Source organism: Drosophila melanogaster, chromosome 3R (genome assembly GCF_000001215.4).
Source record: "Drosophila melanogaster chromosome 3R".
Classification (NCBI taxonomy): Eukaryota; Metazoa; Arthropoda; class Insecta; order Diptera; family Drosophilidae; genus Drosophila; species Drosophila melanogaster.
In genome coordinates this window covers 27,429,619-27,455,207 of record NT_033777.3, presented here as the reverse complement: position 1 = coordinate 27,455,207, position 25,589 = coordinate 27,429,619, and the positions used below count along the sequence as shown (strand labels likewise).

The 25,589-nt window shown below is 43.8% G+C and overlaps 3 protein-coding genes across 6 annotated transcripts in view; 2 read left to right on the top strand and 1 right to left on the bottom strand.

Moving 5' to 3' along the window:
* The first annotated feature begins 14,263 nt into the window (after window positions 1-14,263).
* Window positions 14,264-16,337, top strand: CG44290 (uncharacterized protein). The gene is made up of 2 exons (NM_001300632.1): window positions 14,264-14,352; window positions 16,087-16,337. Exons 1-2 carry the CDS (start codon window positions 14,303-14,305, stop codon window positions 16,244-16,246), a joined length of 210 nt encoding a protein of 69 aa, NP_001287561.1. The 5' UTR covers window positions 14,264-14,302; the 3' UTR covers window positions 16,247-16,337.
* CG43447 (uncharacterized protein) lies at window positions 14,363-14,896 on the bottom strand. The gene has a single exon (NM_001260407.1). The coding sequence runs from the start codon at window positions 14,799-14,801 to the stop codon at window positions 14,604-14,606; it is 198 nt and encodes a 65-aa protein (NP_001247336.1). The 5' UTR covers window positions 14,802-14,896; the 3' UTR covers window positions 14,363-14,603.
* A 1,388-nt stretch (window positions 16,338-17,725) lies between the features above and the next one.
* The window catches only part of side (sidestep), a 62,395-nt gene continuing 54,531 nt past the window's right edge, over window positions 17,726-25,589 (top strand). For 2 of the 4 annotated variants that reach the window (NM_001260406.2, NM_079806.4), the window contains exon 1: window positions 17,726-19,018. The gene's annotated coding sequence lies outside the window, so the exon portion shown is untranslated. The remainder of the gene's footprint in view (window positions 19,019-25,589) is intronic. The other 2 variants (NM_001144645.3, NM_001260405.2) reach the window with 2 other exon arrangements.

Here is a 25,589-nt window from a genome sequence, read left to right as displayed (position 1 = left end):
TATTTACCATCCATCCTTTTACGTTGGAAGCATTCGCCTTGTCCTCGTCGTCTCACTGAGCCGGAGGCATTACAATGATTAGCAGTAAGTTGTCGTGACATTGACAACTTTCGCAAGCCGAAACTGTAAACCATTTCGGCTTTCACTTGATTCCCCCGATTCATGCGGTAATTATTTCTGCTCTCTGTCATGAATTTTCCATTTGGCCAGTCTTCTATATCACCAGGGGCTGTCATCCACAAAAATTCCCACTGGGTTAGCTAACTGCGTACTCGAATTGCTTTTTAATTGACTCGGTTATCTGCAGGCCGTTTCAATTTTAGCTCTGCCATGCAAAGAACATCTTCACTTTGTCTATCATTCTGTCATTTTTGCCAGGGATATGGTATTTCCTTTCCATCCTTTATCTTCATTTTTTTTTTTTGGCAACGTATGTGTGTATTATTTGACTGCTCCTACATGACTTGCAGTTTATTTGCCAGTGCCTGGCCGATTATCACATATAGAGGGACATACTTTCGATTACGTTTTGGGGGCACTATTTTTTTGCGACAGAGTGGCGAATAAAGTAAATGGGGGGTAACATGTACAACTTAATTGCAGTTTTACATGCTGCAGCCCTGGGAACGGCAACAGATGGCAAAAGGACTCGCCCACGAATCATTTTAAAAATGCTGTAAATATTTATGCTACCCTCGTGTGCAAGCACGGGGACACCTGTCCACCAGCCACGCCCCCATGGACAGTCTACCGCCCCTTAACGGCGGTTAAAAACGCCGGCCATATTTCAACAGTGCAGCGTTCGGATTGTAAATGCAAATTTTGCATTTAGCACTTTTTCATGAGTGATTTAATTCGTTTGGTGGCGCTTTAAGTTTTCAAGGTGTCCGTGTGCTTTTGGTGCTTTTGGCCTGGTTAAATCCGAAGCTGTTAGCCGCGCACAACACTGCCCAATATGGTCGAGTGGTCAGGAACAGAAGCGGACCCACAATGGCCAGCGCATGTAGACATAAAATGCCAAAAAGTTGTTAACAATAAGCGGGCGGACAAAGGCCGAAAGTAGCAGGACGTCGAGGGGTCAGAGATGGGGGGGTGCGAGGTCAGGGCCAGACAACGTGATCAAAATTTAGAAAACAAACACAGCTTGAGAGCGAAATGTGTGCCAAAAGTAATGTATGTTTGTTTTGGCCGTGTTCGAATGCGGGTGTGACTAGCAAATGGCCAATAGTCGGATAGCTGCGGTTGCTCTCCGTTCTCGGCCGTTTGCCATGAATATTTTTGCGTCAAATACAAAAACTTCAGAGCGAGACGATTGTGCAAATAGAATAGCTTAAATGCACCGAAAAAAATTGACAGCGGGCGATGAGATGTGTTGATAATATAAATTGAATTTTAATTGCCGCATCAGTGCAATCTGAGTTGTATTGAAAATGTGTCCTGCCAAATTTTTTGTTGTACTTTTGCTTGTCGATAAGCTATCAGAAAATTGATGAACATGTCTCGATAACATTTTCTCAGTGCCTGACTTGTGGGTTCCTTTGGTTTTGGTTTTGACTCCATCTTTTGGCCAAAAACACAATGCGTGTGCAGCAGCTAGCCAGTTTGCCTGCCTGCGACATACCACAAAAGGATTGCAAGGGTCTTATTTTTCTCCATTTTGGCCGCTTGCTGCACACTTTTCCTACGGTTTTTCCTTTTTGGCTTCTAGTCGGTTTGATCTACTGCGGGCTCTTTGGGTTTGGGGTGCCAAAATGCCCAGGACCAGTGTCATTGTGGTAGTTGCTGTTGTTGTTGTTGTTGTTGCCGCTGCCATTGCTGGTGGCACGCAGCATATTTATGGCCAGTGGGTCAGTCTCTGACAAAAACAACAACAACAACAGCAGCAGCAGCAATTCTAGGCCCTGTGAAGAAGATTTGTAGCTGCAGCAGTGAAATTTGAAATTGAAAAATAGTTTGACTTTTATGAGCGGCGACCGACAAACGGCAGCAAACGAGTGCCGCAAACAACATTTGCCCAGTGCATGTTGTGGGCAGTTTAATGTTGTTGCCCCGCCCACCGACTACCGACAACCGACTGCTTTCACCCACTTCCTTTCTTTCCGCACGCTTTTTTTTCGGCACTGAGCGTGTGTGGCATGCACAAAAAGTATTGTCTACTTTTGAGCGCCCTGCTGACCGGGTTAATATTTTAGAACAGACGAACGGGGTAAATAGACTCCAGTCACCTGCTATGCCGCATTCAAATTATTCATTTTCGAAACATACACACACCTTACTTGCTGTATTAATCTTACTTACTCACTTTTCACTAAGTAATTAATCGATAGGCAACATGTAAAATCATCTGTAAGCAACTTTTTCACCCGCAAAAGTAGCATAATTTTTTCCAACCAAAAGCTTGTACGGAAAAGATAAATATACATGTTGATGGAGTGGTAGTCAGGCAATTCCCGCGGTGCAAACAGATGGGCGGGAGTGCCACGCCCCAGCCGCCGTGCTCCACTTTTCAGTTAATCAAAAAAGGGAAGCAGCTAAGTTAAATCATAAAAAAATTGCGGGGCCTATTTACGAAATAAAACATAAAGTACCAACGGAATATAAAAGTAAAACTGTGAGAAACTAAAATAAATAAAAACGGTTTGGGTAGTTGAGAAGACACTAAACTGATACCCTGTACTTTAATGCGCTTTTGATGTCTTATCAAAGCTAATGCCGAAAATTTTTGGCACTCATGCTACTTTGGCTGTCCCTATTATTTTCTAAATGTGACAGAAGGGGATTCCATATACCCCCCACACACTAATGGGTATGAAAATCTCACTGACTTTCGCAATTAATTAGCAACAAAATTCAAACAAACTCGAAAAACTTTAAACTCGCAACGAGCGCGTTGATTTTGCGCAACCAACTTTTGTTGTTTGCAGTGGCACATATATATGTAGGTGAATGTATATATGTATGTATACAGCTGGGCATGTCGGACACATACATATCTACGCGGTATATATTGCAGGCTATATAAATATTTTATGGCAGATTTCGCGCCCATCGCCGCTGTTCCTGCTGCATACTTTCCGGCGCTGCGGCGACTGCGGCTGCCACTGACTTCCGGGAGTTGAGCTACAGACGAGTAATTATGTTCCACCAGCCAGCTTAAGCGCACTGCACCACTGCTGCATCCCAGCACCGCCCACTGGAAACCCATCCCAGATATATCCCAGATCCACCCAGATACAACGCACACACCCACACATTCCGTTGCAAAGTAATTAAAACGCTTGGCCCATTAAAAATTTTACTCCACGGATCTGAACTCGAGAGTTGAGCCTCTGACTGGCAGCTGAACTCGAATAAAACAAAGCTATACAAAACAACTTTAGACGTCTGCGCAATGGCATACATTTGACTTTAATTAGCTGCCACGCCCACCAGCCCAGCCGCCTCTTCAAATGCGCAAAGTTTTCGGTTTTCGGTTTCCAGTATTCAGTTCCAGTTAAACTGAAACTTACTTTAACGGTCCACTTAGCTGGCCAGTCAGCCTTTTAAATGGCTTATCGTCATGCCAAAGACACTTCCAATATTTCAGGAATTATTGCTGATTTATGAAAATTCCAATCATTTCGCAAGTTTCTTTCGATTGAACCACTTTTTTATGTTTGGCTACGGGGCAAATCTATTTTTCATGTTGAAGACTTTCAATGCCAGTGAAGTGCAAAGTAAAGTAAAGAAATATGTGCCACAAAAACCCAATCCCCCCTTCCCCTCAAAAAAAAAAGGGAGCAAAACGAGAAAACCAAATAAGTGGAAAACGAAAGAGGGACGACGAATGCAGAGTGGCAACTAAAGCTCAGCAAAAAACTTTGTATTTCAATCTGTGCAAGAAAGTTTCGGAGCGCACGGCAAAAGATTGAATGAGTGTTAATCAATGGGAATGCGTGCTGGCAGCCCAAGGAGTGGTATATATCTTCTTTGGCACCACCGGTGCAAAAGGTAAGCTGGCTGGTGGAGCAAGTGCGCACCGAAGGCAAAGAAAACACAAATTTGCAATCAAAAATTTTCCCCAGCATTGCCCCGGAAAAAAAAAGTAGAATATTGTATGGAGTTGAACTGTTTCGAATTGCACTCTTTTTGCACCGGCAACTTTGTTAACGTTTTGGTGTCTTGCGCACTTTGGCCAACTGTCCGCAGGCTTATCCTTATGACCATTCCCATATATCCTTGCTATGCCTACCCATCGCTATTTCCAATTTTCTTTTCGTGGCGAGCAGCACTCCTTTAATTAATGTCGCATGCAATTTGCATACTTCTCAAAACTGACTTGGCGCTGGCAATTATGCCAGATTATATGCTCGCCTCCATATCACATGTCCTAGTTCCAGTGACCAGTGACCAGTTACCAGTTACCAGTGACCACCACACCCCGCAGCATTCGTCATAATAAAGAGCTCCAAAGAGACTCATTTCGGCTGACTTTGGGTTGGCCAATGCTTTTCGATCCGCCCAGCCAGCAGCATCTCTGTGCGGGAACGATTGCGGTGTCATAAATTGCAAGCGGATGCCGTCTGCGTTAGTGATGGCGAATCAGCTCTTTTATAGCTTAAAAGTCTTGGATTCTTTAATTTTCAGATAAGTCATTAAAATGCATACAAAAATTGCTATAACCAAAACATCAAAGTGCTTGCATTGCCATTCTAAATAAAATGGATAACGAAATTAATTTTAGCTTGGTAAGAATATCCTTGTAAGATATATCCTTGATAAATTTAACTGCCTAAGTTTCAATTCCTGATTTAATGAGATCTGCTCTTTTTGTGATATTTTCAAAGCCCAAATTAGCCAGCTGCTCTGTAATCCGCAGACACCATCGCTGGTTCCACCATTCGGTGGTGGTTTCGATTTCACGACCAGCGGCTAGGCGACCAGTTCTCCACTCTCGGATTGCGCCTTATTGAAATTGGACGCCGTTTGTGTTCAATTAGGCTATGCTAATTTGCTGCAAGACCCGCGATGGCGACTCGGGTTCCAGTGGCAGCTGGAATCGGTTTAAAGACTTTAAGCGAACGATTTAGCACGCTCAAGTTGGCTGCTGCTCGCCTCTGCGGTTATTTGATTTAGAATTTTAATGAAAATATTTCACAGCTGACATATTAGTAAATAAATGATCCGCTCCGCTGACCAATGTCCGCATTGACAAGCTGATTGATTGTCCTGCGTAACCGAAATATAAAAAAAAAAAAACAATAATATACAACAATTTCAATTGCGTTTATTTGCCTTTCGGGGACAACTAAAATTTCAATGAATTGCTAAATTTGATTCGCCTGCCATGCATTTTATTTATTTTTCGATGTCCTGCTGCTCCGGCCGGCAATCATGTAAATATTATTTTTCATCAACAGAATTAAAATTGAATTTGCATCCCAACCCCCACGTCTGTGTTTTTATTCCGTGCTCCCCCCTCCTTGTGGCATATCCATTTTTTTTAGGGGCGTGACATTGTGGTCAGAAATTGAATATTCCGGCTATGTGTGCGTGTCGCACGATAATCCACTGGCCGGCAGTCAACTAATTATTAAAATTTGCACAGATTTCCGCATTTGGCATGAATATGGCGCTGTGTTGTCAATCAAACATTGCGCATACGCCGCATGGACCGTCATGCCAAACTCAAAACGAAACGTAATCGTTTTCCATGCGCCTGATTGCATTTTCTCCTTAAATGTATTACCAACACGCTGATGCGTTTACCGTCGATGAATTTGATGACACGGATATCAGCCTCGATGCGGATAGCAACGACGACTTCGAATCGCTCTTAATTGCATTAATATTGTGGTCGGGGCCAGGACCTGCAGCCTTTGGCTCCTTCGTCCTTGCCCTCATCATGCCCAATCTGCGCAATTCAATTTGTTATGCTAGCAGGGAAAGCTGAGGAGAGCATCTTCAAGCTGACAGCCCGAAATTCTCAATGTCAATTTCAATTTAAAATTGTCTGTGCGATGGGTCTCGATTTTTGCCCATGGTAACCGAATTCAGTTCTGGGAAAATTTAAAGTCAGTTTTAATTAGAAAAGTCTGAGATCATTCCGGGAAAGATGAGAGCTCTCAAAAACTTCGCTTATATACTACACATATTTTATTTTATGAAAAAAAAAAATAAAAATAAAAATAAGGCAGATATTCAAAGCATCTGCCCACACTGATTTTGCTGCCCTTTTGTCGCCATTACAGCCACCACTCAATATTCAATTTCTGGCCAAAAACACTTTAATGCGCGAACGTGGTCGAGGAGCCTGAGTGCTGTTTTCCCTTATAAGCTGGGTGTTTTCTCAGCCGAAATGGGCTAAGGGGACAGGGAAATGCCATTCCACGCCCACACCGTCAATTTGGTCGCTTCATAACCGTTTGCCTGTGGCGCCCCTTTTCGACATTTTGTCTCATTTTTGGCAATTTTTAAGCAATTCAATTTAATTTTATTAGTTTTGGCAAAACTCAAACAACTGGGACACAACAACAATAACAAGGTGACCCATTCCCATGCCGTACACATTGACCCCATAAAATCAGAAAGTGTGGCATAGATCCGGCGATACACAGATACCGATTCGGTTGGATACATATTTATATGGCATTTGTTAAGCTTTTCATTGGCCCTGTCTATTTTTTGAGATTTTTATTCGTCTCGCTCCTGGCTCCATCGTCTTGTACCGTCTCGTCTCCTCGTCCGCCACATAAGTTTTAAGTCATAAAAAGTCCATAAAATGCATTCGCAACTTTCTATTTTTCTACCCCTAAGCGCGTTTTTTTGTTGTTGTTTGTCTTGGCATTTCGTATTCCCCCGACTGGGTTTAGTCTCTGATATTTGATTTTATTGTCGTGATTGAGCAAAATGATGTGCCAAATGTGGGTCCGAAACCATAGAGTGTGGACTTTGGGTCCAGTCGGCCAGTGAATTATGCTCAAAAGTTCGCCACTTAAGCGTCAATTACTTTTACGGTTTAATTATGCGACCCGCATCTGCGGAGTCATCGGTTTGATATTTTATTCAGAAACGCTCGGATGCCATGCAAAGGGCACATAAAAATCGCACAAAATTAGGCTGGCTTAATGTTTTCCAACTGGGGTTGATATGCGTGAGGGCGGCGCATTAGAAACAATTGAAAACTGTGCACAATATGAAAGGAAAGTTGGCTGCGAATGCACAAACTAGAATGCAATTAATTAATTGCATTTAAACGATGTCGTGGCGGTGGGGAAAATGCTTCCTCGGATTTTCCCATTTCCGGTTTTATGTGCGAGAAAAGTTTGACGACGGGCAAACATTTTTCACTTCCGCACGGAATCACGTACAAGTTGGCTCAAATGCGCTTTTCTTGTGTGTAATCCCTCTTATATGGCCCATTGTTTTCCCTATTTTCCCCATTTTCCCCATTTAGCCCATTTTGCCGCTTTGCGCATTGCCTTTGTTTTCACACGTATTGATTTCAGGGCGCAAACTTTGCGATAGGCTCCATGGCAGCCTCCTGTTACTAATTCAATTCCATTACCAACTCTATTGGGGATTTATTGGCAAGAGCGGACTAAATCGTCGCAATTAGCCGTCCAAAAAATAAGTCAATCAAAACAAAGCAATTGAGGTGAATAAAAAATACAAAACAGCAATTAGCAAAACATCGAGCAGCATGGAAAATTCACGTGAAAGAGCTCGGCGAAAGAGCTTCCCAGCGAATCTGACTTTCATGGGTGGGCTGGAGGTGGTGAGGAAATCGTGGCCGGGATTGCCGCATTTCATTTCGCAATAAACTGGACTTTACTCAAAATGAACGGCCAGCCTGCGAACGCAATAAAAATGTGGAAAAAAAAATCAGTAGAGCTCCGCGCCGAACAGAAACCAAAACCAACAAGCAACATAGGATCGAATGGAATCGAATCGAATCGAATGGTATCGAATCGACTCGAATCGAATGAAACGAACAGAAACCAAACCGAACTGAACCCCAAACCGCCAAGCCAAATCAATGCCCGCAAATGGCACCAAACAACATGGGTGTGGCATGGTGTATGGTGTGTGCATGGTGTGTATACATTGAATGAAGAGATTTTCCAGGGGCATACTGATTTAGGGCACCACCAAATACCCTGCAGAAATTTAAGATGAAGTATTATATACCGATGTACTGCCCGAGATTGATTAATTAGCATGAGAACAGAACAATAATTATGATACTAGCTTTGAAATCCAAAACATAATCTCTGCATTTCACTTGCACTTCAATGCCGCAAGCTTAAGATGCAAAAATGGAAATGAAGCAAATTTATTGAATTGAACGTAATTACTAAGCTTAATATCAGCATTATGGTTGGCTCATTTGTGATTGAATAAAAAGTATTTAAAGATATGAAGGCCTTAAAAACTAACTATTTTTTTCCAATTCCCAATTGTATGACAGAGGCATGTAGTTGTACGGTGCAGTCGAATTGAACGGTGTCGCGGTGGCAACATGCTGGTTCGTAAATTCAGAGATAAACATAAATCGAGCGTAATTCGGGCATAAAGCGCTCCTGCAGCTGCTCCGCGACCGTCGCACATGGGCGACCCAATCTCAGGCCAGCTGTCCACACACAAACGCGGCCAGGGACAATCGAATAGCCAGAGGTGGAGGACTATTTGCACAGATCGATTAAAAATTGAATAGCGGCCATCAGAAGGTCCTGCTGGCCCATGACCTGGGGTGGTTCCCATTCCAGGCGCACCACCAGAGGCTGAGTAACCGGTTGGGTCGATGCGATGTGAGACTACCGAAAGTCAACGTGAATGCATCTCGGCCAACAGGTGTCCGATCTGACCTACCCCATGTCCTTTGAACCCCGGAGCCTGCAATGGCCTGCAGCTTAAAGGCGCCCCTTTAAGACGGCCCAATTCCGCAATCCGCTTAAATTGATTGCACTTCCTTTTTGTCACCGAGACGATGCCACTTCCTCGACTCCGTTGTCATGGCCACATGAAGCCCTCAAAATGCCCGGCAGGATGACAGAATAATGGAAGCTTTGCTACTGGATTGGTGCCAGAGTCCGGGATCCAAAGACCCAAGTCTGCAACGAGTGCATGGGAATCTGTTAATTATAAATTCTCGAAATGATTCTATGGGCAAAATTGTGAGTGCCCATAGTAGTAGTGGCTCCGCATGCCATTTCCCTCATAGCCAAGCTGCTATTTGCAAATTTTGCTCGTACTTAGCCATGACACAATTCTGTGGTTTTATTTGTTAGGCCTTAATTTTAAATTCGTTTCATAATCAAGCGAGAGCGTTTTAAATTTTGAATTTTTTATTTCAAGAGGTAACACAATGACACATAAGAAGATGCCCCTTTAGAGACAAGTAAAGCAATCAGCAATCCTCTACCATTTTTATGTGAATTCCACTGATATTCCGATTTTCCAGGGCTTGTAATGGCTTAAAATAAAGGCTTAAAGTCTCTCGTATTTCAGACCCCCCGCTGGGCTGCCAATAAATATTCCTTGGCAACGTTTGCAATGCTTCCGTTCCAGAGGCGGAAGGGATGGCCCAACACGTCCCAGTTCACCTCCATCCACGGAAGTCGTCCTGCAGTGAAATGATTTTAAATAACAGCAGTGGCCCGCCATTCCCCGGGTGAGCGGCTAGTCCTTGGATGGAACTCCCGCTGGTGGACACACACACACACACCTGCCCTCCAGTTTGTGCAGCAGGCAGATGGCACGCATTTTGTAATTAATGTGGCAGTGATTATATGGAACAACAGGCAAAACGATTAGTTGGGCGCATACGCATAATGCATGTCCTTGAAATCGAAACGGCAAACATTGCATTATCGCCAGCGGCAAATATTGCAATTAATATTGGGTTGTGCTCAGTTGACTCGTATCTGTGTACGTATCTGGATATACGGATGTATCTGTAACTGGACCCGAGGGGTTGCGTTTTGTTTGTCCCGTTTTATGGCCCTACTGCACGCAGGGCCAGCTGTCGATCCAATTCTCGAATACACCACTCCCCGCCCCCCCCCCCTCCCCTCCAAAAAACGCCCCCGGCTTACTGCATTTATGAGTTATTTGGCATTCGGTAAGGACAATAACAAATGTCCCGATCCTCCGGTTCTCGTTGGCTGCACTTTGTGACGGTAGTCCGTAAAATTGTTTTGGGCTCCGCTAATTTATCTGCAGCATTTGCCTAATTTATGTTATTGCCGAGTTGTTTGACCGTCCCTAAATCATATTGACGAATGGATAGATACCACGAATCCTGATGCGCTTGTGTTCACAGACACCAACGCACACACACACACGCACACACAACATCCTGGCCAGAAATCGTTGCTGCCGGCTTTAAAGCGTTGAAGGACAACAATTAAAAAAAGGGCCGACTGGTTGAAAAACAAAAAAAAAATGGAGCTGGAAATAAATAAAATTAACTACGAGTTGCGGTTACACATTCCAATTTGCTGTTGTTGCATTTTATGCGGCTGTGAAAGAGGCGGCTATGAAAATAAAGTGGCCGTCCTGTAAACCCGCAGCTGAAAACCCCCTTTTACCGGCGGTCCATTCGCAGCAAAACTGAAAAAAAAAAAAAAAATCACAAACAAAATCGAGAAAAAAACTGAAAAATTCCAACAAATACAATGCGCAATTGCAAAAGCGTTAAAAAGAGCAACAATGTTGTGCCCACCAAGGAAGGGGGCGGAGTGGATGGGTGGCTGGCTGGGAGGTAGCAAGGTTGCAAGGTTGCAGGGTTGCACGGTTTGAGCTGTTCGACATTGGGGGAATGATGCCCCCCAAGGGGCATAAAAGCGTGTGCGTGGCCATAGAGTGGGATGGCTGATGCTCTTCCTGTCTCCCTTCGTTCTGGTGTCTTTGTTGCCTTTCACAATAGTTTGCGTTTTAAACAAATGAAAAGCGTAGCCAAAAATAAAAGCCGAAACAATTTTATTGAAGATTGCGATTCGCAAACCAAGAGACACACTCGCATGCGAATCGACAGATACAGATACAAGAAAAAACTAATTTTTAATGCATTAAAAATAATGCATCATGATAAAGATGTATTTATCTACCATTAATTAAAAAAAAAAACCTACAAATGAAGATAAAATCAAGATAATTCATTTTCGATTCAATCTCAAAACCATTTTCGATTCCTTGAAATGTAAAGGATTTTCATACCTTTGGAGTTTATTTTTTTATTTAACAATGTATTTTGTGTGTAATAATATAATTTTTTCAGTGTTCTTACGCACATACAAAATTGCCTGGCAAGGTACGCAAAAATGTTGCCAATCGAAATTCCCTGGCTGGGAAATGCACTACCGCCTTTTTTCCAGCCGTGTGCCATCTCGCAGAATGCGAGGGGGCGTGGCAGTTTGGTTGTTTGGTCCTTCAGAGGAATAGAAAATACTACTCGCATCGCCAGAAAATCGACGCGTTGTGTACACGAATTAAGTCCACTCACATCAAAATGTTTCAAACATTTCGTCGTAATAAAGTGCGTTGTGCCAGCTTTTCCGGCTTCAATTTTTTGCTGCATTTTTTTTTTTTTATGGAGAGTGGATATAACTTTTTGCCCAGATCTGGATAGTTGGGCTTTTTGTTGCTTTCGCTGACAGCAGTGTTTTAGTTATTTTTCAGCAATTTCGCTGAGCGAACGGCACTCCAAACATAACGTTTAGCAGCATGCCCAAAATTGTTGTGGCATCGAAACACATACACACACACACACGCACACACATCACGCTGAGCTGGCCAGTAAATTACAGATTTTGTTCTTTAATTTGTTTTAATAAGTTTAGATTAAATAATCACAAACTGCTGCCAACTTGTTGGTTGCATTTTCATGTACCTTAATACAGAGTGTGCAGCAAATTAAAACCATTTTGCATACTTATTAAGTTTAAAATGCGAGATTAAGTTCAAGTTTGGTTATTATATGTAACTAAATAAAAGTTTCAAAACACGGACTAATTACTGCAATGAGTCTGGCTTGAGCAGAAAACCTAGAAAAACTGTGAATGTTTTTCAAAATCATTGTTGCGTTTAAGTTGGCGAAGGTTGGTTGTCTATTTATGACCAGCGTATGCCAAACTATTCGCGGACAGCAGTTGCTCACTTTAAAATGCAAATGCTTGCAGTTGGCGTGGAGCGAAGGGCGTGGAAATGGCGTGGGCGTGGCCAGGACCTGGCCAAGATCAACAAGCTGTGTCAGATAAGATCCGAGTGGTCATTAGTGTACGGCAAACAACTGGCGAGCCTGCCGCTTGGGGCATGGAGAAAAACAACAAACAAACAAAGAACGAAAAAAAAAGGAAAGCAAACCACTTGACCATAAAAAAACTTCACACCTCGCATTGTACATCCTGAAAGGAGAGTGAGCGAGGGACCTGAAGTGTCCAGGAATAAACACTTGAAACTGCTGGCAGGGAAGGGTCGCCACTCGCATTGTTGTTGTTTGCCTGACAAAGGCGCAGGACGAAGGGCAGGACTCGCAGGACTCGCTCTAATGGGCCGCAGTTGATGTCAGCAGGACACGCAGGCAGGGTGAAAGGTCAGCGGCCAATAACCATTTGAAGTTGGCATTTGGTCATCAGGCAGCTGCGTTGCAATCAACTCCACTGCTAAGCAGATCAATTATCGGTAATTAGGCGCGCGTTTTCAATTAGCCAACTGCATTGCGAGCGTTTTGCGGCTAATGAGAGGTCCTAGCACACACACACACACACACAGTCGCTTTTCCATTGGAAAAGTGTGAAATTATCGGTGAACCTCTCGCCCAATTGGCATTGACATTTATAATTACGAGTAGCATGGCAGCGGCGCAAAAGGACCAGAAGGACGAAAAGGACCAACCGAACAATGCCGCTGTCGGGCACTCAGACACACTCGATGGCAGCTACAGAGGCCACCCGCTACCAGCAACGGATACATCAGCGGATGAGCTCGATTTGGCACACACCCATCCAATCGACGGCCCAAAAAGACTCGAATGTCCTGGTTTGAACGAACCGAGAGGCATGTTTGTGACACGTCTGGCGGCGCAGGACTCGCAGGAGGGCGGAGTTCGAAAAAAGGACCGCTGACCGATGGGTTTAGCTAATTATGAACCCATTGGAAATTATAAAATCAATATGACGTTGACTGAAAAATGCAGCGACGAGCAGACACAATTATGTCTGTGAAAAAGTTAAAGTAATATGTTACTAAAATTATATTTTTTTAAAGAAATCAAATATGAAGCAATGCCCGAATTTCTGTAGAATAACAAGCATTGAGTTTAATGAGTATTGGTATCTAAGAAATATGCTGTATGCTTATCATCTGATAGGGAAACTATTTTATTAATTAAATATCTTGATGATTTCGATGATCACTAATCAGCAGACCCATTGTATGCACACAATATTATGAAAGATAGTAATCTGTAAACTGAAATGCGTCATTGGTGGATGCAAAAAGAGAGGGTATATCGAGTTCATTGATCCCCGTCACGGAGCAATATTTCCGCCTTGGCTGCTCCTTCTTATAATGTGCAGGCAAATGGTTGCCATATGGTGTGGAAGTGGAAAAGCCTGATAACCTTGTTGTTGCCCATGGTGTTGGTGTTGCCGCTCTGGTTTCTGCTCCTGAGGTTGTCATTGTTGTCCGCTTTTGACACGCCAACATGACCGCAAATGAGATTCTGTCTACCTTTCTCTGTCTGTTTTTTTGCTCCCTCCTTCTCTCTCTCTCTCCCTCGCTCCCTTGTCCCTTTTCCGATTTTTCCTCATACACACACACACGGATGGAAGACCCTGCTCTGCATCTCACTTTTTGCCGTTTACGCCCACACGCACCTATTGAAGGACCTGGGCACAGGATAACCCTGACTGCTGTCGTTATTGTGGTGCTCCTGTCAATGACTTTTCATAAGGTTCATTTTGCTGACAGTTCATATTACGGATTTTTCTTTTCCCACACTGCCAAAGGTGCTGTGTTTTCCTGAAAATTGAATGTTTAGTGGGTAGTTGGTGCTCAAGTGGGGAGCTGTGTGGGCAGGGGGGCTCATCAATAACTTGCAATTAAGGAACCCTCATGCGGGAAGGAGGTGTGAACGAACGACTCCTTGGCCGATTAGAAAACATTTCGAACAAGCAAACAAACAAAGCAAACGAGTGCCAGCAATTTCCACTCACTTTCTATCTATCATTCGGGGGAGATTTGGATCTTGAGCCGACTTTCCCTCATACTTGTAGTTCGCAGCCGCAATCCCCTTGGTGGTTCAGTGTAATTTAGATTTATGCGCCCCGCGGATGTCTTCACCCCTCTCGTGCACAGTGAGAAAAGAGGGTGAGTTCTAGTGGCCATAGTTCAACAATAATAAATAGCTTGATATTTATTTAGTAAATGAACAGATGATAGTTATGACCATAAGTTAGTCATAATCAAATTGTTACCTATATACCTATACTGAGTTCCTTCAATATTCCCATCGATAGATAGCGTACCCCCTTTTTCTTCGAGTGCAGCTTATCCGGGAATCTCGCATCGGAGTCCATCTATGGAGAGTCAAGCCGCATTTCGCGTTGATTATGCTTGATTTATATGACAGGCCAGCCTTCGAGCAAAAGACCTTGCCATGAGGGTTGTCGCCGGGAGAGATGTTGCCCCGGGAGATGTGTTAATCCATCGCAGCTAGAACTAGGACTCCGTGGGCTTCCCATATCGCTCGGTGACTTTTGACTTTGGTTCCGTTTTAATTGAGCGCCAAAGCACGGCTGTCCGGGGCACGCCCCCATAAATCAAGCGGCCAGTCGGCCTGTCGGCCTGTGAGTTATTCACTCAGCCACAATGTCCAGCTGTCAATCATTCAAGCAGCTTGCTGCGTAAAAAAGGAAACGACAATTTAACGGCAGTCAAGTGGCGCACATCAAACATACCCTGGAAATAGCGGGGTCTCGGTCCGATTAGGGGGCCATCCTTTTAAGGGAAACTTCATTAGACCAGAAAACTCTGGCTGCCCCAGGGCCAAAACGGCAGGCACTTTTAATGAGTGCCTCGAACAGATTCAACCCATGGAGGCCATGGAAATGGCAGTGGGGAAGGGAAAAGGCACGTGACATGACAGTGGGAGATTTTCTTTATTTCCAGCTTCAAGCTACGAGCCTGCTGGTGATGATTTTTCGGCTTGTGAGACATGGGAAGTTGTTGAAATCTTGTGATGCATTAAAATTTGCAAGTTTTGACTTTGTTTGTGTGTGTGGGAGAGTCCTGTGTCTGAGTGCGTGTGAGTGACAGTTGTGTGTCAGTGGCACGCTTTTCCAGCTTTCGGGACACATACACATACACACACACACAGTGGCATTTTATGCAAATGTCGCTTTTCTGCGTAGCTGCCTCGCTTTTTAATGAGCACACACACAACCCGACAAAAGGATGGCACACAACCGCATTAGTTGATTGTGTGTGTGTCTTATCCTCTTTCTCTCCTTTTGAGTGCGCGTGTGTGTGTGTGCCGAGTCCTGCGACTGTGAAGCAATTAAAATGAAATAAGCTAGGTTTTTTCACTCGGCAAACAAATTTCCACTGCAAGACAAATGCACAAATGTCATAGCCACACCGAAAAGAAATATCTGAAATGATGATTAATTTACAGCAAATTTAATTTGGGGAAAGTTTTGGAAAGCTTCTAATTGAAAAATATAAATAATATGTGTCATTTTCTAAATGGAATTAAAATTTTTGGGGTGAAAACGTATTGCATTTCAGTTACATGTATATTTTGTATGAAAATTGAAACTAAAAGTGAGTTAGTGGAGCATTTGGGGTGCGAGCACGTGCCAATTAGCCATCGTGACCCAATGAAACTTCCTTTATGGGGTTCCTTCGGTTAAAAGCCAGCCCATTAGTCACTCAATCAGCTGGCATCAAGTATTGCTTTAAAAGCATTTGCAATGCTCCCATGCCACTTGCCTGCATTGCATTTGTTATGCCCTTGTTATCCTTGATCCTATTTGCGCTTTTCTTTTCTTTTCTTTTCCTATGCCATTTTCTTTCTATTTTCTAACATTTCTGCTTCTGCAGTGGCCATACAATACGAGTGCGTCATGTGCATAGGTGTGAAGGTTGCCGCGGGCGAGCAGCTGAAGCTGCAACATCAACGTTGCTGCATAAAAGGCTAATGCCCCGGGAAAAGTGGAGGCCGAGCTGCCATCGAAGTGCCCTGGGTGGCTTGGTGGCTTAGAGGTGCAACAGCTTGGCAGGTGCAACTGCATTACCATGCGACAATCTGTTCCCATTTCCCAACAGTGGCGAATATTTTTATGGCCAGCCGGAAGCTGAGTTCACTGAGTTCACAAGTTTTGGAAAAAAGTTGTATTTAAAATAAGCTAGTTGAATTTATTTTATTATAGTTTTCAGTTTCATTTATAATTAAAAAAGAAAGCAAGAACATAACAAGAGAAAGGATGTATATTAATTGAATTTGAAATTTAACTTCTAAAAATATGAACCAATTATATTCAATAAACTTTTCTTCTTTATGTGGCAATTTGAAAACATATTCGTGTTTCCTTAGCAAATGTTGCTTTCATCATTGTCCCTCAACACTTAACGAACGCAACAATGCTGCGAGAGAGCGGAATAATGGAATTGTTCTGAAACATTCCTATGTGTTGTAGCAACATGTTGCATGTGCCTAAGGGCAATTGAGTTAAAAGGGGAAATAAGTTCATTTTACCATGGAAAGCTGTAATTGTTCTTATTTTCAATCAACGTATTATTAACCCTAAGTAAATATATTGATTTGCTTATTTGCATACCAGAGTACTTAAGAATTTATTTATTTAATTTATTATTTATATTAATTCATTTAATCGATTTTACAACTCCTAGAATTGAAACAGGATGCCATGCATGCATACATTTCTTAAGCGTCTAAAGCGTGTCACACGCCCAATTAAAATTAACCAATAATGGCTAAGTGCATCATTACCCACAGCTTACGACAGATCAAAGCCCGAACAAAATTGAGCAATTCAAGCAGCAAAACCACCGGGCGATAGTAAATGCTCAAAGGCCATTGATAATCCTTCGCCAGGACGACAACAAAAGCTTGTTCATGCCCCTAACCGGGGGATAACTCAATTATGTGGTAAGTTATGGACACGATTCGAACGACGGCGGAGTGGAGGGTGGCCAGAGTTGACCTAGGCTGACCCCCAAGGAGGGATAAAGCCTTTTGGGCACTTTGCTGTCAAATTAGTGCCTAGTTCGGTCCGCATAATTGGCCCAGCCGAAAGTTTTTACACGCAGCCATAAAAGATTTATGGAAATTATGCATGTGTTTTTTGTTTATCCTGTCTGGGCAAAGAGGGGGGGGGACTTATGAGCGGTGCCAATAAATCACATGGCGAGTGGCCCATTAATTGGCTGCAAGCGCGCCCGAGAGCCAAAACAACACTCGACCAGTTGCCAAAGGTCACGTCCTGGCCGCATGTTGCACGAGGACTCGCACGAGCAACATGCGGCACGAGAGAGCGCGGCAGGACTCGTGATCCGAAGCTCGTCGCCGTCCGAAGTGAAAAATCGTGAATGATATGCGGCATGTGTTGCTACCCCGTAGCAGCAGCAGCGAGCAGCAACGAGCGGCAGCAACAACATGCAGCAGCAGCAGCAGCAGCAGCCGAGCAGCGGCAGCTGCGAATGTTGTTTAGTTCTTATCCGTGGCTCACAGCGTTTGGTTCGTCGTGCGGGTGCTGCTCTATATATCGATAGCGTGTTTGGCTACATATATCTGTGCCATTGCTGGCGCTTGCCACTATTGCCACCACTACTCAGCAGGGATTGCGATTCTCTAGACAGTGTGTTTTGAATTCTTTTGGCCCTGGCCAACTTGCAATTTATGTGGCTAATTAGAGGAATAGGAGGCGGCGGCGGACCATTTGTGCGTGACTCTCGAGCGCCGTAAGTGCTGCGCATCGTTTACGTTTCGTGTGCCGCGCCCCTACCGCCCACCAGAAACAACAACGACAACAACGAAAAAAAAAGAAGAAACGAATTAACACAACGTGCCGGAAAAATAATAATACACTCAAGTTATCAAAACACTTGAAGAGAACTGGAAAAAGCGAAGTTCGAAATAACTGCAGTGCAAAAAAAAAAGCGAAAGGAAATCGAAATTTAGGGCAAAAGCGGATTACGAGCAGCAATAACAGCCGAAAGCGGAAAATGCGAATGAAAATGAAACTCCAAGTGCGGGCAAACAAACAGCAAGACTGAAAAGTGAGTTGCGGAAAATTCGTAAAAGTGCGTAGTAGAGCAGATAGAAGGACCCCCGAAGTAAATCATTAAATCATATGGAAATGTGAACGCGTCACTCTGCCTCATTAACGATTTCCCATTTTCGATTTTCCATTTCCCAATCAACCAACAATACCAATACCGCACTCCAGCTGCGTGCGGATCATCAATTAATTCCAGTCAGTTTTCGCACTTTAAGCGCCAAAAAAAGCAGCAATAAAAAGGAGTATTCCCACACAAAGAGAGCGCACAAATTAATGACACAATAACACACTGCGGTTTCATTTGTAGTGGTCAGTATATATATGAGTATATCAGTGTGTGTGTGTGTGAGAGTGGGCGCAACAGTTCGTCGGCCGTACAGCCTGCCCCCTTCGGTTTTGATTATGATTCCCATCTGATATGAAACGATCCAATCCGATCGGTCGCGTGGCATATAATTTATCACAATTGCCATCGTCTGGCGGGGCAAAGTGAAAGTGCATCGGAGCATCCGCAAGATACAAAGATAGTAGATACAAGATACAAATTGCTTATGCAGACATCTTTGCAAATACGGGTCAGTGCATTGGAACAATAGCTGCGAGCAGCAAAAGTTTTGCTCTCTATCTGTTGGCCAAGCAAAAACATAAATTAAACTTGCCAGTTGGAAGGCCTTGAAAGTTCCTCTGTCCTTTGGATTAGCTAGCCAGGGAAAGCCAAAGAGCAGCCGGGGGTAAGTTGGTCCTTCTGATTTGTAGCCATAAGTCCGTGCTCCGGAAGCTGCGCCTTCAATTCGCAATGCCATTCCATTGCATCCCATCCCATCCAGATCCCAGCCAGCTAGCCAGGATCCACAGACAGCCGGGGTTTGCTTATGGGACAGATTTGTTTGCCTTTCAAATTTTCATCTTTGAGTGGAATGCTGTTGTGATGGTCACTTGAGAGCTGAGATTTATGTCGTTGCTATAGGAAAGGAAAACAAATTAGGCCAAGAAAGTCATTAGTTTGGTAGAATTTTTCTTGCTGCTTGTGAATTATATTTTTAGACTATAACATATATTTAGCCAGTTCTTTATTATTACCCAATTAAATTTGGCTTGTTGAATTCACTTCGCTCTTTCCTGACAGTACCGAATCAGATTTCAACTACGGTTTCTTGATAAATCCATTACTAAAAACGTTAAATCTACTTCCTGCTCCCCACTCACTCCACTCGTCATTTTTTTAGCGGCATATTTTTTGCGAGCTGAGCAACCTTGGCAACAATCCAGTGAAATCCTTGCATGAATTTCGCTAAGCGCCTCTTGCCGCCTTGCATCCAACATGGGAGTTTTCCATGTGCGTGGCCCCATTCTTGGATTCCTGGCTACTGCCCCATATGGTGGCACACATAAAAAGCAAATCACAAAATCCACTGCGCAGCTCCGTTTCCAACCAGTGGCAAAATATAAGAGGGAATAATAAGCTCTCATATAAACGCTACAGCCGCAGGATATTTGCAAAGCCAACAGCCCTCCTACCAGGATCCCGATCCTGATCCTGAGCCAGTGTCGGCACGTATATACGCCATATGCCATATATGTATATGCTAGCCTGTCCAGAGAGTTCGGCTTCATTAAAGCAAATAGAAGCCCAGAGCATATACATATGTATGTACATATATGGTATAAAGCGAACTCAAAATCACCCACACAAAGTTGAAAATACGAACAAAGCGAAACAAAACCAAGCGAAGCGGAGCGTGGCAAAAATTGCGAACAGAAAGTTTTGGGGCAGCAGCATGAGAAGGAATTAAATTTAGGTAAATGCATTGAAGGAATTCAATTTTAAACAAAATGCTGCTAGCGTCACACAAGCGTCAGTTCCGCATGAAATGTGTACTATGTGCAAATATGTGAGCGGGAAAAGGGAAATGGTGGGAGTGGGAAAAGCGTTGGCATCGCTGCTGCAGAACGGCTGCCAAACAATAAAACTTTCAATACATATTTTATTTGACTTTATGCTGCAATTTTATGCATAATAAATCCTGCAGCCCGAACAATTGCTTCACACCTCGAGGGCTTCGTCAAAATGGATAAATATTATGGATAAATACAATCAGGATGGCAACCGAAAGTAGAAAACATTCAGCGAGCGACTTGTGCATAATGAAGAGACTCCTGCATGCAGGATAAGCGAATGGCAACGCTTTTGGCGATAACCATTTTGGAAATTCCATTTAGCCCGCAATAAAATAAATCCAGTTTGAGCCGAGTTCGCCAGCTGACACCGCTCGGGATCACGACGCATGGCGTTCGGGGCATTTGGGAAATAGATGAAAATGAATCCTGGCACATTTTCCAATTAACGAAATTTACAAAATGCCAACGCGCCTCGGCTAAGCCGTGCAATTAAAAAGCTGGAGCACGTAGAGTGCAACGTGGGCGGCTAAGCTGAGTGGGAAAATTGAGCGAGTGGTGGGTGGCTGGTTGTGCGAGTCGGTTTTCCAGGTGCAGCGGAAAATGTCGTCGCTCACCACCCGCCCCTCTCCCTTTCGCCAACCGCACGTAGTATGCAAATTATTGCAAATTATCGGCGTAAATTGCATTTGCCTTTAATGAGTAGAGAGTGTCTGGAGCTGCAGAGCTTCGCCTTCGCAGCTCCGACTTAGAGTTCAATTATGCTTCCGCATCTTGGTTTTCGCCACTGTTTGCATTTCATTTCACAGCGAATCGCCCCCACGTGCTGATTTATGTATTTTGCCCCGACTTTGCATATTTACATTGTATCTATTTCCACGAGCCGTATCTGCCGGATGATGGGTAGGCTTCGATTTTATTTGCGTGTTGTCACGTCGCAGCTTTCGAGCAATCGTCGCCCTTGCGGCCGGCGAATGTGGAAAATCCCCTCCACGGATATTTGTAATTCTAATGCCGCCAAAGTGCTCGTCGTGATTTGCATACGCATCGATATCAATGGTCCTGGGCTTTTCGTGGGCTCCAGCTCCAGACTTTCGTTGACCTTACACGTCTCAATTGCAGTTGGATCTGGCATTCCTTGACCCCGCTTCCAAAACTCAAGTGTCTGGATGGCGATGGACTTGTTCTAGGCTCGGGCACCTCTTATCCCATAATGCTAATTGCCTTTGCTCGGCTAATTGCCGGCAATTCTGGTCTGCTTTCGATCTCAATGCGCCGTTGTCCGCGGCTGTGCCATAATTTATCAATTTGCTCGGGCTGCCTTTGTAAACGAGACAAATGAGGCGAGCCGGGAAAAACGAGCTTATCTCATGTCAAACACACTTAAGCAGAGGAAAAGCCCTCCCCCCCCCCCCCGGTGGGAAAATCTCGTGTAGGTTGCTTGTAAATTTTTATTGGCCCTTAATGCAATAGAAACTATGGAGCCAACATGAACATTACCAATTGAATTGGAAATGGGCATTAACATGGCCATCCAGTTACATTGGCATCGACTTGGTATGGGCAAAACGAGTACACAGAGCAAAATTTACAAGTAACTTTGAACTTTGGAATATGATAATTCTTATAAATTATAAAATACGTTTTTAAAAAATTCGAATAATTTTTCATTTCAAGTTAAAAATAGTTTTACTTTTGAGAATCCTCTTGTATATAATTATAATAAAGTAATAACAATAAAAATCTGATAAAGATGCTCAAAAAATTTGCGTGTAAAGGAGTGCGAGCAAAAAGGACGATTCCACTGATGCGGATTGCTGTTGACCAAATGCGATTTTTGCATTAAACACGGCGAATTGCATTTACCTTGCTTTTTTATAAGAGATTCTCCCGTTGCGATATCTGCAACGAGCTTCGATTAATGTCTGAGTCGCTTAATTGGCTTTCTGTGTTGCGATTTCAACTGAATTGCTCCTGCTACTGCGGATGATGCTGCCGCTGCTGTTGCTGTTGTCGCGGCTCAAGGATGAAACAAAAAGCACACCGCTAGCATTTGCATTTAGATTGAAAACGCCCGGCGTTCGTGGGTTCGATTTGGGTTTGCTTTTTTCGAATGTCGCCCGATGCTTCGCTTTGACTGATGCAAGCTGAGGAAATCAAAATCTCGCTAGCCCGAAAACGAACAAACACACACACACACACACATACACACATGCAGGTAGACAATGGCAAAAAATGACAGGGGAGAGGAGGAAAATTTTGGGGAAAATGGAAATGGAATCGATGAATCGCTATTTGCCCCGGCACTCGCTCCCCAGCCGCCTCGAATCGCAGCGAACCGCTGAATGTGGATTTTTGTGGCAAATCTTAATTAAATGCATAATTCGTATTTATTATTCAAATGCTGTTGATTTATGCAAAGAGCGTCGTCGCTGCTTTCATAAATATTAATTAGATTATTTTTACTTTTGCCGAATATGCAGAGGAATTTGCATGCCATCGATTTGAAATTAAATAACTATTATGGTCAAGTGGTCACATTTGCCGAGTGAGAAGGTCTCCGAATTTTATCCGTCCCCCACCATCGCACCAACCCACATTTTGCGGTGCGTTTGTGCAGTTTGAAAAGAGCTTGTAGCCCTTTTGAATAAATTAATGTCAAAAGTACTTTGGCTTTTGATTTTGATTGATGATTGTGCGCCTGTATGAGCACACCAGTCCCTTAAAGCTCCAATTCACGAACGGCAAAGGCGGGCCAACAAAGCGAAAGTCAACCACTTGGGCCGGGCTTGGTACTGAAGTGGCCGCCATCCAGGATGCCCAGCCAAATCTCCTTTTCCCATTCCATTCCATTCCCTTGCCAGGACGATGAGCCGAAGAGCCGGAGCGCCTCTGCGTGTGTGCATAGAAATTACGCATAAATAACCAGCCATGAGAATGCCCGACTTCCGCCCCAAAACCACCGATGATGCTGGAGATCGAGATGAAAATGGGTCTGGAGGAGCCGGCTGAAGTCGGTCGGAATGTGGATGGGGATGTGGTGCTCACTAGCTGTGGGCGGCGGTGGCGATGGCGATGGAGGTGCCTTTGTCCCGACCACAGACGCATCAATCAGCTGTGTGCCTTGCTGCTGCCTTCGATGATACAAAATCATGCGAAAGTTCGAGTTGCCATTGCCTTTGGCTTTGCCTTTGTTTCTTCCTCCTGTGTTGCTTTTTTCCTGGTTCTTTTTCTTTTTTTTTTTTAGCTCGGCCTGGGCGTGGTCCTGTAATCAATTACGTGGCTTCATTAATCATGCAAATACCAACAGGAACGGCGCACCGAACACTGAACACTGAAACTGAAACAAGAGCAGTATTGCCATTATTGATTTTGTCAAGCGTGCGGCTGCTTATCAGCTAGCTGACGTCAAAGTCTCCAGAGTTCTGCTTAAAATTAATAAATTTTCCCAGAAGCCAAAGCCACAATGATGACAGTCAGTCAGTTGGACAGACGGACTGGCGGACAGAGGGGCAGACAGAAGTGTTCTTAGTATAGCACCGGTCTTATCGGAGACATCCATTGTTGTTGCTGTGTGCCGAGCACATTTGCATAATTTCCTCAGCCCAGCTTCGTTTTGACAGGACTCTATGTGCCATATTCAAGGTTAATTTGTTTCGGCAAACAAACTTTGACTGCGCCCCCAAGTATGCTAATATTTTCGCTCGACCCTCAGCCATTCTAGCTTTTCAATTTGCCTTCGACTGGCATTTTATTTGCAGAAATATTGAAGCACTCATAATGAAGTTTCATGCCATATGCATATACGCCTCAAACGCACTCACACACATGTTCAAACGGATTGTGGCAGCAATCGCTGGGGAGTCGAGTCGAGTCGAGAGTCCTGGAAACAGAGTCCTGGGAAATCTGGGATACGGGCGGAATGAAAGGGGGGCTGCATTAAAAATGAAAGCCTTTGGAATTCGCTTGTTAAATAAAATTTTATGTAAATGATTGAATGAAAGCCGCTCGCGCGAGCTCTGAATGCTGTCGTTAAAATGCTTTTCAGGCCCGCTTTGTTGTAATTGATTTTGCCTTCAATTGCGCTGCACGAGCATTTTGAAATGGCGTTTAAGGTGGAGCCACAGAATATCCGTATCCATCGAAATGCACATGTCGCCCGGGCTTGAGCGACAATTCCTTAACCACTTTTCGCTGTTTCGTTACAGTGTCGCCGGCTTAAAAGCATTTAAGTCCTGCGGCTAGTCGCGCGCTCCTGTTTCCTGCTTCCTGTTGCGCATGTTTTGCATTTTGTTACCTTTCGGTTGGATACCCCGTGAATATTTCTTTCTTACCTTTTTCGGCTGCCTTCTTTGTAAGCCCTCTTTATGCGTCTTAAAAATGCAAATTTACGTTGACATTTAGTAGTGGCAGGCAGGGAAAACGAGTGTTAGTTAAGTGGCCACCGCTAATTATGTGCAGCCCGGCAAGTGCTCGCCTTCCCAGCCTTCTCAGCCTTCTCAGTCTTCTGAGCCTTCTTATCTGCCCGGCCAACTTAACCGTACACGCAGTTGAGTGTCGGGTTTTACGACCCGGTAATCTCCATCTCCGGGCCCTAAATTCCCAATGATGTGAGCGGCAGTCAAGTCGCTGGAGCGACAGTTGTCATAAATATGCACATACATAATGCATACCATCTAGCACATAATCAGCAGATAAAAGCACTGTGAAAAAAGAGACCTCACAAATGTAAAATATGTAACTTAGTAACATAAATTTCAATAAAATAAAACTTTTCGAATTCCAATTAAGTGAGTAACAAAGGCAATATGTTTACTTAACATTTCCAAGCTTAAATTCTTATATTGTCCTCAAGTTTGGGCTAAAATATGTCACTTTAGAAGTTATTAGCTGAAATTTCGTGAAAACAAGGACAGTAATCAAACGAATTCCAAGAAAATTAGGCCTAGGAATTTGCTGTACGTATATATGATTTTTGTTTCGCTGCACGACTAAGTACTTCTATTGAATTTGTGCCCGCAGCATGTAGATTCCACTGCTGGCTAATGCGATTTTTTTTTGAATTGATAGCTACGTGACAGTGCTTACGACTTTAATGACAAGAACAACATGCGCGACAGGCGGACGGACGGCGCTTCATCGATGACAAGTGGCAATATTTTATGGGTGACGAAGTGAGGGGTGAAGTGGGGTGTTGAAGGCGGAAGAAGGGGAGCCACTTCCCACAGAGATCAGAAGCAGAACAGGCCAGGCTCAGACGCTAATGCTATGTGGGAGCCGGAACATGTGTGCCTCAGATGCATTTTGGGATCTCACAGTTTCGTTTCGGCAGCGCACAATCAGCATTGACATTTGACATTTCGAAACGGACTTTGGCTTTGACAGGGCGAAAGGCGAGGCAAATTG